At 38.4% G+C, this 16,813-nt stretch overlaps 1 protein-coding gene across 1 annotated transcript in view; it reads left to right on the top strand.

Moving 5' to 3' along the window:
- Positions 1–868: 868 nt before the first annotated feature.
- LOC145775471 (transient receptor potential cation channel subfamily M member 3-like) overlaps positions 869–16,813 on the top strand; it is a 32,721-nt gene continuing 16,776 nt past the window's right edge. Inside the window, exons 1-14 of the mRNA XM_082586764.1 lie at positions 869–1,071; positions 4,762–4,850; positions 5,368–5,559; positions 6,199–6,307; positions 7,939–8,078; positions 8,772–8,845; positions 9,512–9,636; positions 11,831–12,006; positions 12,455–12,676; positions 13,064–13,187; positions 13,517–13,592; positions 13,781–13,881; positions 14,613–14,747; positions 16,517–16,606. Coding sequence (XP_082442890.1) covers positions 958–1,071; positions 4,762–4,850; positions 5,368–5,559; positions 6,199–6,307; positions 7,939–8,078; positions 8,772–8,845; positions 9,512–9,636; positions 11,831–12,006; positions 12,455–12,676; positions 13,064–13,187; positions 13,517–13,592; positions 13,781–13,881; positions 14,613–14,747; positions 16,517–16,606 — 1,767 coding nt within the window. The 5' untranslated portion in view covers positions 869–957. The remainder of the gene's footprint in view (positions 1,072–4,761; positions 4,851–5,367; positions 5,560–6,198; positions 6,308–7,938; positions 8,079–8,771; positions 8,846–9,511; positions 9,637–11,830; positions 12,007–12,454; positions 12,677–13,063; positions 13,188–13,516; positions 13,593–13,780; positions 13,882–14,612; positions 14,748–16,516; positions 16,607–16,813) is intronic.

The raw sequence follows: 16,813 nt of genomic DNA, 5'->3' as shown, positions 1-16,813 counted from the left end.
ACGCCTTCCGACATACACCTGACCCACGCTGCAGCCGACTGCAATGTCTGTTTCCGGTTGTCTACTCTACTTATGACTTAAATTTAGTACTACCCATTACTCGAAATCGATCACTGGGTAGAGGCAATTATCGTAAAGTTTCTTGCCCAGAGAAACAACAGCAAGTGCGGGTGGCTGGAGTCGAACATGCAGGCTCTCGACTGTGAGCCCAACGCGCTAACCACTCGGCCATTGCTGCCGTAGGCTATATATCAGTAGTTAGCTCGGCCAAAAAACCCACAAAACAAATAGAAAAAAATAAAACAAAAACAGAGAGAAGCGCACATCTAGTAATGAATGACAGCCTAATGAAAAGTGTTGTGGATTGAATTCGCCAGTTCCAATATTAATGTGGATGAGCAGTCATAATATTAATAAAAGGATGGAGAATGAAATGAGCAACAATGAGAAATGGCAGTTTTTGAAATGGCAAAAATAGCACAAAAGTAACTCAAAATCACACAAGATATGCACAAATACTATATTTATCAACTACTACTCAAACTTTCAACTTATGCTAGCAATTTTGGCTACCAACTGATCGGCCTTCAGTCAAATTTTAAGCTACACGTTATCATGGCATGTGTATAAAGGTCGCAATGTTGCTTCAAATGCAGGTGAAGACCTTATTTTGTTTTGTTTTTTTCGGAAATCACACCCAATCTAGCAAAATCAAAAAGTTGGTGAAAATTACAATTGCAGCACAAAGTTCCTTTTGCGGAATATGCTACCTACAGTGAGAAGATTGATTTGTGAGCATCTGGCAACACTTAGCTAGTTAATTTTATGTTTTGCTTGACTGCGTTTATGTAGATTCTGGGTGGTCACTTGTCACCCAACCTGTAGCAGGAAAAACGAATTATTGTTGATTTTTGGTCAACAACGCAATTAGAAGAGAAACTCATATGCGAATGATGAATGAAAGTCAATCACGAGGTAGTACCACTGTTAAGGCAAATCGAAATCTTCGTAATGGCACAAGCAAGAGCGCCGGAGCGAAGCAGGTTGACATCGGGTGAAGAATCAGAACAGGTAGGCAAACTGATAACTCTTCTTTGTTGGAAAGTGTAACTTGAAATAAAAGTTGCAACTGGTAAAAACAAAACTGTAGCGCCAGAGAGCTCTGTCTCTGACGTCACGCGCTCCACGTCACTAGATTTGTCACTAGAATTGTATTCCAGAAGATTCTGGCCCTTGAGCGCATACCGTGGACTGCTCTTCACTTCTCGAAAATTCAATCTAGCAATCAACCTTTTGTATGGCGTCTTGCCGAAGTCCAACTGTAGTTCATCAATACGTAGATCTGCCGTTGTGTTGCGTTGTATTATCCTGTGTAAAGCTCCCTATTCCAAACTAGAACCTTTCTTAAGAAGCTTAAACCATGATTCAAAAAATCGGTATTATTATTACTATTGTTTCTACTGCTGCTGCTGCTAGTGTAACGTTTTTGGATCAGTATAGTATTATGTTTAAAACTTTTATTGGCAGCAGTGGCCGAGTGGTTAGCGCGTTGGGCTCGCAGTCGAGAGCCTGCATGTTCGACTCCAGCCACCCGCACTTGCTGTTGTTTCTCTGGGCAAGAAACTTTACGATAATTGCCCCTACCCAGTGATCGATTTCGAGTAATGGGTAGTACCAAATTTAAGTCATAAGTAGAGTAGACAACCGGAAACAGACATTGCAGTCGGCTGCAGCGTGGGTCAGGTGTACGTCGGAAGGCGTACACCGATGCATAGCGCTCAAGTCCGCTTTCCCGCAATGCAGGATAAAGATAATAAAACAAACAAACAAAACAAATTTATCAAATGTTTATTATTTTCTTGCTGATAGTTTAGTTAAGACTTTTTTAGCTGACTTTTTGCTTACTTACTGTTTGACCACTGTTTTTTTGGTTGAAAGTTTATTTAATTAACCTCTATTGTTATGGAACACTGTTTGATATCTGTTTTTTTTTTCTTCTTTAGTTGAGACTTTTTTGCTGACACTTTGCTTAGTTAACCTCTATTATAGCCTAAGCTAGTTCCTTTGAATATACAGATGCTGCTGTGGGATTTTAGAATTCTTGAAACAAGGCTTTCTACTAACTGGGATTTCTCTGAATCGGATTTTCCAAATAGTAGCATAACGGGTCCGGGGGCCCTTTTCCAGCCAAGTTTGAAAGAAATACCATGAAACTGCACATTCTGAGAGTACAGTACTTTCAGCCTAAACCAATACAAAAACTCTGACAAATGATGTAGCAACAGTGGGTGAAAAGTATTTACATCACAGTCTATCAATCCAATGCAGTTATAAGAATAAATAGAGTAGGCCATGGAAGGTTTATAATTAATAGTTAGTAGAATGGTAGGCTTCAGTTTGTTAATAAATACCTTTCGCATAAAATATAACACAGCAAGCCTACTTATTTAATGTTCATATTAAATCTGAGGTGTGCTAGTGTAATTTATGTTTACCTATGTATAAAACTACCTATGTACTCCAGTCAACTGTGAGCCAGATACTTATCCTCAAGTATGAATAAATTGCGTGTGGCTTACAATAATGCATTTCGAACATTGCATAAATTACCGAGGCGTGTTAGCATTAGTAGTATTCAGACGTACCATCATATTCCTACGTTTCATGCCCTATTCCGAAATCGTATATTTAATTTTGTCAACCGCTGTCAGGTCTCATCTAACAAGTGGTTAGTTGCAGTTTTTACCTCAGAGTGTTATGCTTCTTCTGACTATGCGTCTCACTATAACGTGACTATGTACGCATAAGTTTTGCTTGTATATGTAAATTGTAACCGTGTGTATTTTGTGACTTGTGTTGTGTTTATGAATATGGGCCTGTCTCTTTAGTGCCTGATGCAAATAAATAAATAAAAAAAAATAATAATGGCCTTCGAAACTATCGTGCCGGTAGGCCATGTTAGGCCAGCTTCCACAAGCCAACATTTCTCCATTCCGTTAGTATTTGAAATGTTTTTCTCTTCACTCACAGGAGTTCGCAATATTTTTTTCACCAACTAGACAAAGTATGAGCATCGCCATCCCATCGATCTATAAAAACTCGAGGACTAGCTCTAGCCTACCCTCTACACCAGGGGTGACGAACCTTTTTGCGGTCGCGGGCCACTTTGTCAATTACACATGAGTTATCGGGCCATGCAACTTTTTAATCGTAACCTACTATGAAATCTTTTAGTTAAGCAACTCACGATTTTATTCATGAAAAGTAACAAACGGCAGATGAAAGAAATAAAACCTACACAGTAGAAATTATCTTACGCATAATCGAAACATACAACAGTAAAAAATGAAAACAAAACAACTTGAGCAAAAAGGAAAGCAACAGTACTTGCACTGATAATGAAGACAGTTTAATTTTCGAAGCGTTTGCTTTCATATGAGTATGATTTCTTCTTTTTTGGCTCTATCCTTTTTGCTCACGTTGACTAAATGTTTCGACCATTTTGCACCGAAAAACAAATCAGTTGATGAATTTTTTTTTTCAAACAACAAACAAAAGCCCATGCGAATCATACAGCTGAAGCTATCTAATGCAGCATTGAAGCATAAAATATTAAAAAATAACATTGAATCATTGAATTTTTTTGCTTAGTGGGATTTTTGGAACGTTTTTTGCTTGACTAAGCGTTCAATATTAGGTCGAACAGACGATGTGGCAACTCTCAACTGCATAAGAAAGCTTAAATAGCAAAGGAAAGGTGTACCAGTGAAGGCATGAAATAGCTTTGAGATGTCTTTTGTCTTTAATGCATGAGCGATTGTCAAATTGATTTGCGTGCCGCACAAAATTCTTTGAAGGGCCACATGCGGGCCGCAAGTTTGTCACCTCTGCTCTACACCTATGTGGGAAGCAGTGCATTTAAATACAACTGCAAATATGTTTTAGGTCCTTGTTTGCGTTGTTCTTTTTTGAGTGAACGCAAAAACATGATATAATACTGTATCAATTAACGGATTTTTATAAACACAATGTTTTAATGGATTTTTTGTCTTGGCTGTCGGGCTCGAGAATTTAGCTGCCAGGAAACAGCTCTGGTAGGCCATGGTTGTTCTCTTCAAAAATAAACAAGCTTAGAGGCCTGCTTAGCCTAGCCTAGATAGGCCTACATCGAATCTGATTCGATATATATCTACCATAGGAAATGAAGCATGTGCAAAATAAAGTCAATGTTTTGTTTGTTACAACAGATTATAGCCTCTGAAAATCAGATCTGCCTCGACAGATGATTTTAAATTGGTTGATCGAGACATTGTCAGTGCACGTTTCACAAGAGGCGATGTGCTCTTTAATTGCACTTTTAGTTGTTAGGTTGGGTTTAAGTGCCAATTCAAAATCATCTCCCTGGGCAGATCTGATTTTCAGACTAAGATCATGGAAGCCTTAAGAATCAAACGTAACAATCCATCTCTCAACCAGCAGTTATTCGTCTGTGGCTCATCGTTCCTTTTTGTGTTCTAATTGTTTGTCCAATGCCTGTAGTTTCCACCTCATGTGATCTGTTTCCCACCGCATAATTTACTCGTAATCATTTTTGTGCCATTTGTTCAGTTTGTGCTTTTCAGTTCAAGTTCACGGCTATTCTATATTTTGGCATTCATTGCCTCACAAAACTTCATAACTTTCCATATTTGAAAGTGCTTGCATATTTTTAAGGATATCCGGTAACTTTTTGAACCTTTTATCCAAGAAACTGTGTTTCAGGAAAAGAGTTGGGTTGAGCTAAACATTCGGAAAAGAGAATGCTCAAAGTTCCTACCGCTCACTTTATCTTCAACTGAAAGCTTATCGAGGTTTGGTTTGTTGAAGTAGCGCAGTTGTACAGTTGAAGATGTACGGCTCAGTTGTATCATTTGTGCATAGCTAAAACTTCTATGATCTAGTTTATTGCAATGCAATGACGTATGCTACCATCGCTGATTCACAAAGCTTTGCCATTGAAACAATGTTTAAGATTTTGTTTACAGCTTGTTATGGGCATAGTAGAGTCTTGAGAAGGCTTAAATGCCATATGATTACAAAGTATATTTATTATAGCTATCTTATTAATTTTTTTCCTTAAAATACTTCAGAGATTTTGTTAGAATAAATATCCCGGTAGACATGTTGAGCTTTTACTGTTTGTCATAATTACTGCAGTAGCAGTTTTAGTCCATGTCCATCATGTATGTAATTTGAAATCTTTTAACATAGTTTTTTCTAAACTCCTCATCCTCATAAGTGGAGATGGTAATACCTTCTAAATTTTATTAACTCCTTTATTGTTGTGTTAATATTAAAATACACATAAAAAACACATGTTCTGTGTAGGTGTGGGTGCGGAAGATTGTTATCCGATCACGATTATTTAAGCGTTCCTGGAGTTCGTGTTGAAGAAGACTTGCTACCGCTTGGTGCAAGTGCTCAAAATTTTTATGGAAAACTTTCTGTGGTTGGCGAAGAAGGCAAAACTAGACGGGATGAGACAAGTTTTGTTTCTTTTACTGCAGGAGCACCCACAATGTATAATATGTTTCTTAAAAATTTTTTTCATTTGTTTGCGTCTGGAATCATGTGTTTTCTGTTATCTTAATGTTCTCAATCAATTTCTCTTCCGTTTACTTGTTATTTCAAAGTAGCAGCTGGCTTTGTTGGCTCAACAGTGGTGTTTCTTAGCTTCCAGGTTCTACCAGTCCAGAACCACATAAATAAATTCATGTATATATTGGTTGACATGTTTGCTGTTGAACTGAATAAGAAGATAAGTCAATCTGCAATAGTTTTTCTACTTATTTTTAACACATATGTAGAATCTGAAATATATATATATACTGGTATTTTAAATATTGAAGCTAATCATAATCTTGAAGTACATATATTTCTTCTTTACAAGTCGATTTTGCAGCTATAAATTTTTGTATATTTTCTTTCAATTTACGTTATCATACCGGTGATTTTTAGAGGAGTGTGTTTATGAAAATTTGTATTGAATTTGGTGCATTTTTAATACTATGATGAAACTGCTACTTTATGTGATGTGTAAGAGTTATTATATCTTGCAGCTCCTCAGTGAATTAAACGTTGATGCTGTTTTCACTGAATCACGAATGTTGCCATCACTAAATTTATAATAAAAACAAACTCTCATTCATCTGTTTTTAGACCGAAGCAGGTGGATAAGTGGAACATCATGCAGAATACCTCCTTGTATCCTACAGACGCACATGGAACCATGGAATTTCAGGGGACTGGAGAAGGAGACAAATCAAAGGTTAGTGAAAACACAATGAGATTTATTGCCATTTAAATTTGTTATAAACTATGGAAAAGTAGTTGGTGTGCTTCTCTGCAGATGAAATTCTGTCCGTGAGCCAGACATGACAAGTCAAGAATAATAGTCTTTTAAATGTGAAGTCTTTAGATTTTTGTTAGTCATATTATCCAGAAAATGTCGTTTTTAAATGAAATGAAATTACAGTTGCTTCAATGTTTCAATTAATATGCTTGTTAATTAATAGGCAGATTCCACAATTTGTTTATTTTTGAAAAATGTATAATTTAACACTTCTCTACATTTTCTGAAGAAGAGTGGTTGTGGTGATATGGTGTAGTATTGCTTTATATAATATAAACAGTTTTTAGTAGTAATTTTAACGTGTCTGCACATTTTTTCATGATTGTCAGACTATGTGTTTTACAATTTGTTGTAAAACGATCTTGTGTGAGCTGAAGCTGCAAATTTTAGTCTTCTATAACCCGATGACTAATCATCAGCAAACCCACCTGACTTATCATGTTCCTTTTCAACAACAACAAGTCCGAATAATTTATTGTATTACGAATGTTCTTGTTTTCATTTACCAAGGAAGCAATCGAGCATTGATTGCGTTAAAATTGTGGTGTTTCTTAATTGTAATGTTTATCACGGATGGAATTTTAAGACAAAGGTCATGATAATGCCGATCTGCTACTATTTAGAGTAGGGGTGGGCAACATGCGGGCTGCATGTGGCCTTTTTCCATTTTTTGTGCGGCCCTTCATCTTCCAGCTATTTTTCCCCAAATAAGGCTATTTAAATTAAGGCTATTTTTATCTCGATTTACACAATTTCGAAGCTTAAACAGTGATATGACCGTCTTTTCACTCCCCTGTACCTGTGAAATAAGTTTTGCGCCTGTAGAAATCCAGCTTGAATTGAATTCACTGCAGTAGGATGACATTCTTGTACAAAATTTCAATCAGATAAACTCCATTGCTGAAAATATAAATTAGTGTTTATTTGATGTGCAGCCCTCCTCTAAGCATTACATTTTCTTAACTGACCCTTGTGTTAAAAAGGTTGCCCACCCCTGATTTAGAGAATCCTATTCGGATAAATCCTTATTCGGAGACAGCCTTTTTCGAATATTTATAAAATTTCACAGCGTATCTGTTTATTCAAAGGAATTAACGGCTTTTCCAATTAGAACGGTTTTGTTAATAAGATTTGCTGCCCAGTAAAAGAGTTGGCAGGTCTGTGATGCAGGCATGGTTGAGGAACTAAATGAAAGGCTCCCTTGTGAACTGAAAGGCTAAATGAAAGCTACACAAGGGAAATTGACAAAAACAGCAGCGCGGTTTCGGTTAAAACATATTATTGCTGTACGTTGTAGGTACCTAATACGTTGTTGTTACTTTCAATACAATAAACACTACCATATGTATAAAATGCAACGTGTCATCAGGTATCTTACGTCATCGTTTTGTCACCCACCAGTTAATTAATCCAGTGGGGAATAGCCACACCGCACCAACAACCTTTCAGATAAGCTTTTAGTATGGTGGGTTTTGCCCTGACACGAAGGTCTAATAGTGCCTTTACATCTCAATGTCACGTAGTTTGTCAACCTTGCTTTGTTGTAGTACATTCGTCTTTCCCATGACACAAACCCCGACCTTGTGCTCAAGCTATTATATGACGAATGGAAATTAAACCCGCCCAAGATGGTGATTACTGTTCACGGTGGGGCACATAACTTCCAATTGCAACCAAAATTACACAGGTGAGGTCACATAACTGTCGTGTTCAGGCAAACTTTTCATCCAATTAAATTATAAACTGACAATATTACGATGAGTATATTTTGGATAACAATGCTAAGCAAAGAAATACAGAAGTATTTAAAATGCCGCTGAAATGTGTGTTTTTTTTTTTTCGAAAAATGCAACGAATATCGTACATCAGCCACAAAATAAATGAAGACGTACTATCTCAACCAATCAAACCAGAACCCTCTTGAAAAACATTATCAAACGACAAACAAGTTTTTTTTTCGGCCATGTCATGAGGAAGAAACAATTAGAGCACACCGCTTTCTGTGGAAAGATCAAAGGAAAACCAGCTCGTGGAAAACAGCACCTCGCTTTTCTCGATAACCTCAAGGATGATCTCCACGTTACAACCACAACGATTTTTAATACAGTTAAATACCGGGATAAATGGGAAGAACTGTGCTTGAACGCCCAAGTCTGGAACATGCATGGCGCATAAGAAGGAGTATATTTTTGGGCACACAATTTTTGAAAATTGATTTTGTGTTCTAGATATAGCCTTATATGTGGTACTTATATGGCATAAGCTAGTAAGCACCTGAAACTACCTGAAAAATAACTTCTAATAGCGACTTTGTGAGGGCTTGCCAGGCCTAATCTCATAACTATCGAATTATTTTCCTTTTTAACAAAGATTTTTTCAGAGTTTTCTGCAATGGATTAATAAAAGCGGCCAAGACAACAGGCGCTTGGATTATGACCTTTGGCTTGAACACAGGTTAGCGGTTTATGATCTTGTTCTTTTACAAAGGATAAGTTGTTACATGGGGACTAATGACACAGCTCGGAGCACTCTTCTGATGTTCTCAAAAAGATTGCATCTCGCCAGTCCAATTTGGTGCTCGTTGTAAAAGTTAGCTTTCAATTGTGAATGGTGATCTGGCGTTCAATCTGTCTAGATATATTTTTAAAATACCTTTGTGGAACGTCGCTATATTTTTTATACGTGTTTATTAAATTTCACTGTAGGTACGTTGATTCACGTTATGTTTTCATTAACGAAGCTGCATTTATAAGCGCTCGAATAATTGACATGGTTTTCCCCTTCTACTCAACAAACATTGAATCATCTGTACAATTGTATGTCCTGAACATAGTAACTTTACACAGTACAGTATTTAACGAAAGTTGAAATTGCACAGACGATATATCAGCCCAGGCTTGGTAATGCGTTTGTCGCACTCGCACAGTTGATGCTTGTGAGAACCAAACTTTTCATACTTTTACAATGCATCCAGTTTGATGTACAGGAACCACATGCAGAAACTAAAAATTAATTCCATTGTCTTTTTTTATGAGAGCTTTTTATTTTATGATTTCTCATTGTCACTCTCATCGATCTGCCATGCACATCACACTAACTCTGGCTCATTTTATTTGTTAGGGGTCGGTATGATAGTTGGTGACGCCCTGAAGGAACACAAAGCCCGCTCTCGAGGAAAGATAGTCAGTGTGGGAGTGGCCCCTTGGGGGGTTGTTGATCATAGAGAAGACTTAATCGGGACAGAAGTGAGTACTATAACGTTGACAATTCATCGTCGTTTAGCGATTGTTTAATTCTTATCATGATCCAACGAACGTCTTACAAGCTACTTCCCTCAACTGACGTCAAATCAATGTGAAAAATGAGATCGGGTATTGGTGACCACAACAAGTAAACGTTTGCAACAGCACAACAAGCCTAACTATTGTTTACTAAACGTTACGCTTGCCAGCAAACAAACGTTAAATTCACGTGGGAAGTGGTTTATTCGCGTAAGTTTGTTTACTGTCTGGGGAGGAAACATAAAGTGGTTAGTTTTGTTTTGAAGAACCTTCCTTTCGACCAAGTTTAATCTGTTTTCTATTGCGCCTGGTCTACCCGTGAATTAATTTGAATGACTCGTTCTCATTGGTTAACTGGAGAAATACACTTCTTTTATTCGGAATTATTGTACAGTACCTCAGTTGTGCTAACCTGTATTTCACAGCAGGGCACCTATTAATTTGTGGATGTCATGGCAGCCTTTGTAAGTGTTGCTTACCAAACCGCAAAGCCAGACACGGTAGCTTTTAAACTTTGACTTGAAACTTATGGACACATTACTATGGTTTTTATCGGCGTCAATTTTTTTTTAGATTGACAAACTTTAAGGGAAGAAGGCTTTATGATTTGTGTATCGGCTCTGAAAATGATTTTGTAAGGTTTCGCTTTTTGTCAAAACGATTCCTACGTTCAAGTTCATGAAGAGTATGTCGACATCCCTCTCGCAAGCACAGCGCAATTTTATTTAGCAGACATGTTGACAGCCATTCTGTAGTGTCCTTTGAAGGTTGGCTTTGTTATTCCGTGCATTCTTGTGCTGATGCAGCACTTTAAGCGTTCAGTCAGCAAATTTGTCTTACATCGTGTCAACGTATAGAGACGTTGAATCAATGTAAACAATACCTGGTTTACTGGTTGGAAGCGTCCCAAATCGGTGGTGTAAGCCGTAAGGTTGTGTATCCTGTATATGGCAAACACATCTCCAACGCAGACCATCCTAAGTCCTAACAACCATGTGACAAGAAAAGCGCACTGCGGTTAGATCCGTCATCTTAAAGCAACTTCCGTGCTTTTGTAACCGCTCGGTCCATAATTAACTACTGTTATTCATAGAAGTAACACAGCATTACCTTTCCGTATCAAAATCGTTAAAAAAATGTGAGGATATTAAAAGCTATTAGAATGAGGAAGCCGTTTGCACTCTGTGTTCTGGATTCAACGTTTCGTCTGCAGACTTTGCTGCTAAACCAGGCGGCAATTCTTTTGTTACCAGCTCACTTCATTTCCAGGCTGTCCTTGTTGACACTGGGTTTCTGAGCTTGTTGATGTGCTCAGCAGTAATTAAGCATGCGCCAAAATCGATTTTTGTGTTAGCATTATCCCGTTGGTCGTCATAGAAATCCTTCATCGTTATTTACGCATTGCCATGATAAAACTAAGATTCTTGTTATAGCATCTTAAAGCATTGCAACATAATTAGCGCCATGGTGTTGAATAAAATGCATGATAGGTTGTAAAATTCGAGGCATGGCAGTTTTGTATTTAACCAATACTTAAAAAAGGTTTGAATCGAAGACTAGTTTTAAAATCCATCCGTCTTAGATGCATACTAATAATCAATTTCATCGTAAGAATTATCCCAACGCTGTGATGTTTGGATCGATTTTAGATTATGTTTAAAGGAATAAGTGATTATGTTCGAAATTGACATCACAGCAGAAACTCGATTGCGTATAATCTTAGTTTTATGGTCATCCATTCTTTCAATACTACCCATAGCGATGTCACTAGATTTATCATACAATTGTAGCTTGGTTAGCATCCCCATGTGGAAGCATACATTCTATGCACATTCTTTGGTTATTCACTCGACAAAACGCAAAACAGTGACATAGGCATGGACTGTCCACGTCATTTTGACACAAACCCAACGCGCAAGGTCGTAGTGGCGTAATGACTTCAACCCGAATCACTCAGACAAACTGGACAACTTCAACAATAAATACAAGAAATATCCAAGTATTACGTCATGCAGGTTAAAGTCATTCGGACGCGTCTAATAGACCTGTTCCGAAAGCATGATTTCACTCTTGTGCATGCAATATTTTAATCATGTCTATAGTGATCAGCATCTTTAATTGATGACAAAAGCAATCGGTGATTTTGGTAATTTTTCAGCAAATCAGTTCGTATCAAACAATGGAGAACCCCCTGAGCAAGGGTTCGGTGCTCCACACCGCCCACACCCATTTCCTCCTGGTGGACAATGGTACCGAGGGACGGTATGACAGTGAGCTGCGCTTTCGGAGGCAACTCGAGAAGAAATTCTCCCAGCAGCTCACCCATCAGCGTCAGTATTGATTGATAATAATTGACTTTATTAATTTTATCAACTTTTCTTGATTGCAATGATATTATTTAGCAAACAGCAATGGCGTCATCAAATACGTAAAATATTTTTGATGAAATGTTTTACATCAGCCAGTTTTCGTCACAAAAATATAATCACTTTTCTTGGTGTTTTTTCTCTCAGCGTGGTGGTGATGCTATTTTATCAAGAAATTACCCTGCAAAATTTGTTTTATTTGCATTAGCCGTTGAATAAATGCAAAAAGGACATATTTTTGTTGCGTGGTTGCATTTTGTTTTGCTTAGAATTGTTGTAAAACACTTTTTTGTTTTCTCGACCACGTCGATTCAAATACGCTGTATCCATTGTGACGTCTTGCAACATGAAATTGAACGAACATTCAGCTTCATGTTCAACGTCACGTCAATTGTTTTTCTTTTGCGTCACGCAAGGATTCATCTGTGGAAAACTAACGTGAGGTTGCGTTTTCAACGGTATACAGGCGCCTGCCGCACGTCTGTGGTGTGTTTGGTGCTTGAAGGAGGCAAGAACACCATCAACGTTGTACTGGAGAGTGTGAGACAAACTCCTCCTATTCCTGTGATCGTGTGTGATGGAAGCGGAAGAGCCGCTGACCTACTTGCCTTTGCTCATCAGTATGCGGAAGACGACGGGTGGGTTTCATTAGGAAGCGTTAGTCCATAGTTCGTTATTCCATTATTCGCTTGCAGAAACTCTACCTGTTGTGTTGTTCGATAAGCTTGAACTTTCTTTCCAAGATTGCAATTCGTTCATTCCTCACTTACCACTCGTACGTTTGCACCATGTGGCATAATCCCTGTTGGGCTTAAACCACGACACTCAAGCTAGCGACATCGATTCTTTTGCTCTGATTTAACGCAGGCAAACTTGGAGTCAATATAAAAAGATCAGGCTTGGCTGGCTGTCAGTCACGGTATATCGCATTAGCTTCGTTCGTCTATTTATATGATTTCTATAAATGTTTACATCAGGAAGCCACCAACTTCTTTTGTTTATTTTGCATTTCATTTCCCATCCAGGTCTATGATGGAAGAATTAAAGGTGCAACTTTTAGAATTAATCAAAGAAACCTTTAAGTGCAGCCGTGACCAGGCCCAGTATTTCTATATATCCATAATGGAATGCGTCAGGAAGAAGGATTTGGTGAGGGTGTTCTCTGGTGCGGCGTTTCAACTCTGCTGCTGCTTGAACCAATTAAAAGTCTGAGCATTGCTTGTGGTAACGTCAGATCGCAAAACGACCACACAAGATAGTTTGTCTACTTTTACAACACTTTCAAATAATCCCATTTACACAATGTGGGAGATTTTTTCGAATTCATCAAAATATTTCTTGTTGTAGTAAGATTAAAACTGCTCCAATTAGTTGAAACTCGTCTTATGTTTTAAAGAATAAAATTTCCAAGACATTTGTATAGTTTTCCAATAAAGGAAAGCTCAGCAGTCTCACGCGTGGTCTTTTTAATGTTCCAGATCACAATATTCCGTATGAGCAAAGACCACACACATGATGACATAGACATAGCAATACTGACTGCAACATTGAAAGGTTTGTTGGTACATTTAAACCAAGCCGCTGAGTATGATTTATTTACAGAAAGATAACATTTCTTCTAATGAGCTTGTATTTGTGTCTTTAACAAGTGATTGCAATGCTGGGTTTGTTCCATTAGACTTCCCTGTAAGTTGATTTGGCGAACTATTTACAGTAAGACTGTTGTTGGGTTTATGTTGCAGCTCAATGTTCATCCGCCCCCGATATGCTGAGGCTGGCCTTGTCATGGGACAGGATCGATATTGCGACCAGTCAGATCTTTGTCTACGGTCGCCAGTGGCCGGTACGTATGGTGTCTAGATTGTCTACTTCATCAGTGGTGGCTAGCTATAGAGGTTGTGTGGGTTATTGCGAATGTCTGTAACTTGTACTGTAACTAAGACATTGTAATGATGACTTTTTACTGGCATAACCGTTCATGTGAAAGAGGCAGCTTTATGTATATAAAGTTTGTACGAATCTCTACGTTTATTTAAGAGAATTAAAACCCAGTTACAAGACGCACAGCAACCAAACACAACGGCCATTGATTCTGGTTGTGATGCTCCCACCACACAATCAATGTCAATCATGGCTGTGGCGGAGTGGCCGGGTTGCCACTTGCCAGGCTATTGCTTCACGAATATCCAAGTTTTTGTAGCACTACATCTGACTTATTTGAATCAGGGATTCATAGAATTATGAGATGAGTAAGCCGATAGTACATGATGGTATGTATATGATGATTGACACGAGATAAACAAGTGTGTAGTGTCTTGGGAGTTGGGACTGGTGTTCCAAAGAGATGAACAACATTTAAACTTCTTGCTATTGCACCAAAGTCTTAAGAATGAATGAAGCCTAACACTGAAGTCTTAATACGACTTAATATGGATATTGGTTTGACATAAATATTAACGCTTTACTCAAATAAATATCCAGTGTATTCCATTTCTATCAAACTTGTTCATCTTTTTATTTGCAAACTATCGCCGTTGATTATTGCGATGTTTGGTCATTCTGATGCATGTTCAGGTCCTATCAATGGAAGAAGCGATGATGGACGCACTTATTAACGACCGAGTTGACTTTGTCAAGCTGCTGATGGAGAATGGCGTCAGTATGCACAAGTTCCTCAACGTACCAAGGCTGGAAGGCCTCTACAATGCGGTTAGTTTGCTTAGCGATCCTCTGATCTAACTACAACAGTAATTTAAACTTACAGCTCGAAATCCGTCTCTTTAGGTAGATTGAACGTCTACAGTTGCAACATATTGTAGGAACTGCCAGAACTAACAACAACTAAGCATGTTAGTATGACCTTGATGTTCTTTTATTTAATATCTTCTTGCAAATGCAGAGTCCCTAGTTTTGCGTTGATGCAACGTCTATACATGTAAAAGTACGAGCGTTAATTTGTTGTTTTACCGAGACACTCATCGTAGCACCAGTCATCATGTCATTGGCTTGTTCAGATTGTGCGCGGTATAAACGGTATTGTCCATATCACAATCAACTAGGTGTTGTGTGATACGAGCGCTTGTGGCGTCAACAATACAGTGTGATGCGCATGCGTGTGACTTTGAATTAAAGTGATGGCATGTGTGAATATTTTTGATCTCTCACAGCGAGACGTCCAATTCTCTTCCGAAATTTCTTAATAATTTTCTTTTCAGTATTGAAACTATTACTGGTCAACATTATTTCCCACTCTCTATAACCGGGTACCTCCAAACATGCCTCATTGGGTACCTCCAAACATGTTTGGAAAGTTGGCTTTGTCGACTCTGTTTGAGAACAATACCCAATGAGGCATTTCCGCGTTGGTAAGGTTGCGAACGTTGCGTGTTATGTAGCTTCCTGGTTTCACTGAGGACTTTTAGTGTCATTTTTTTTACCAAGCCGAGATAATGAGATCCCATGTTATGGACAGTCTGGTTGGCAGTTGTTTTCAATGGAAAAAATAATATTGCAACTTACAAGATTTTTTGCTGCATTCGTGTCTACCTTCAGGCATGCCTTGAAGTGTCCTGCCAAAGCCGCATGAGCGGTTTCGAACCTGCGCCCTTCAGAGTGCCGTGCCAGGGCTCTCACCACTCGCCTACGCAGCCGGCCTTTCAAGACTAATTTTATAGAATAAATGGTGTTAACTGGGTAAAAGAGATTGATTTACTTTGATTGATTTTACATATTATGTTCAGTTGTTGATGGTCAAACTTCCAATTATTGCGCAATAATGTAGTGTTTGTCAAGCCAATGTTACGTGGTCGGAAGCGTAGGTGGGCGCGCTAAGTATATGGTTGGAAAGAAGATCAAACAACGCCAAACGAAATTAATTCCGCAAACAAGAACAAATATGTTTAATTAAATCATCAAGGGAAACACCAACATCAGTATCTGCGCTACTTTTCCTATGACAATGATTGATGTGTTAGCCTACTAGATGCAATTCCCGGTCTTTAAGGTGGTAGATGTGGCTTTGACACCCTAAATATTATTAGGTCATAGTGAAGATTGTGTAAAAGTCTTATCGAAAGATAAGCACTGAATCTTATTCTTGCTTAGCACTCAGCATTGTGCAGATAAATTCGGGGTAAAGTAGTAGTTGCTGTTGGGCCACCCTCTGTGGCTGCGATGAAACTTACTTTCAAATAGCGCTGTGCCGCTGTATTTATTGCGGATATGCTAACAGCGCGATACAAAACACAATTATGATCGTCATCCGTCGCACCGCAGTGAATCAGGAGGTTGTTGGTCCGATACCGGGGCATGGCGACGATTGTTTTAAACAATTAAACATTGTCGTGTTCGAGAAACGCGATCTATCTCAGTTTGGTGCGGTTTCGATATGCCCCTTTCGTGCGGCTTTCCTGTCAGTTGGGTGTATGTGGGGCTGTATTTACTTGCCAAGTTGACTTGCTTTGATGTAATTTCAACAGAAAGCGCCTGTCAACCTCGTCTACTTGATCAACGACGTGAAGAAGAACATCCCACCAGGGTACCACTTCACTCTCATTGATATAGGCCAGGTGAGTGCCTTGCCAAGATGTTGTGTGGTCGTCATATTTTGTTTATAATATTTGTTTGCCAACTTGTGTTTACACTTTCATATTGTGTTGGAAGCTGAAAGAAAATCGACTTTCGATCTGTGGTTTGCTGTTTTTCAATCAACAAACAAACCTGGCACAAAGTTTGATGCTACTAACTGTCCATTGTGGTTCTTCAGGGGCGAATGT

This window comes from Aplidium turbinatum, chromosome 8 (assembly GCF_918807975.1).
Source record: "Aplidium turbinatum chromosome 8, kaAplTurb1.1, whole genome shotgun sequence".
Classification (NCBI taxonomy): Eukaryota; Metazoa; Chordata; class Ascidiacea; order Aplousobranchia; family Polyclinidae; genus Aplidium; species Aplidium turbinatum.
Note: the sequence above shows the minus strand (reverse complement) of the source record. Positions and strands in the feature narration are given on the sequence as shown.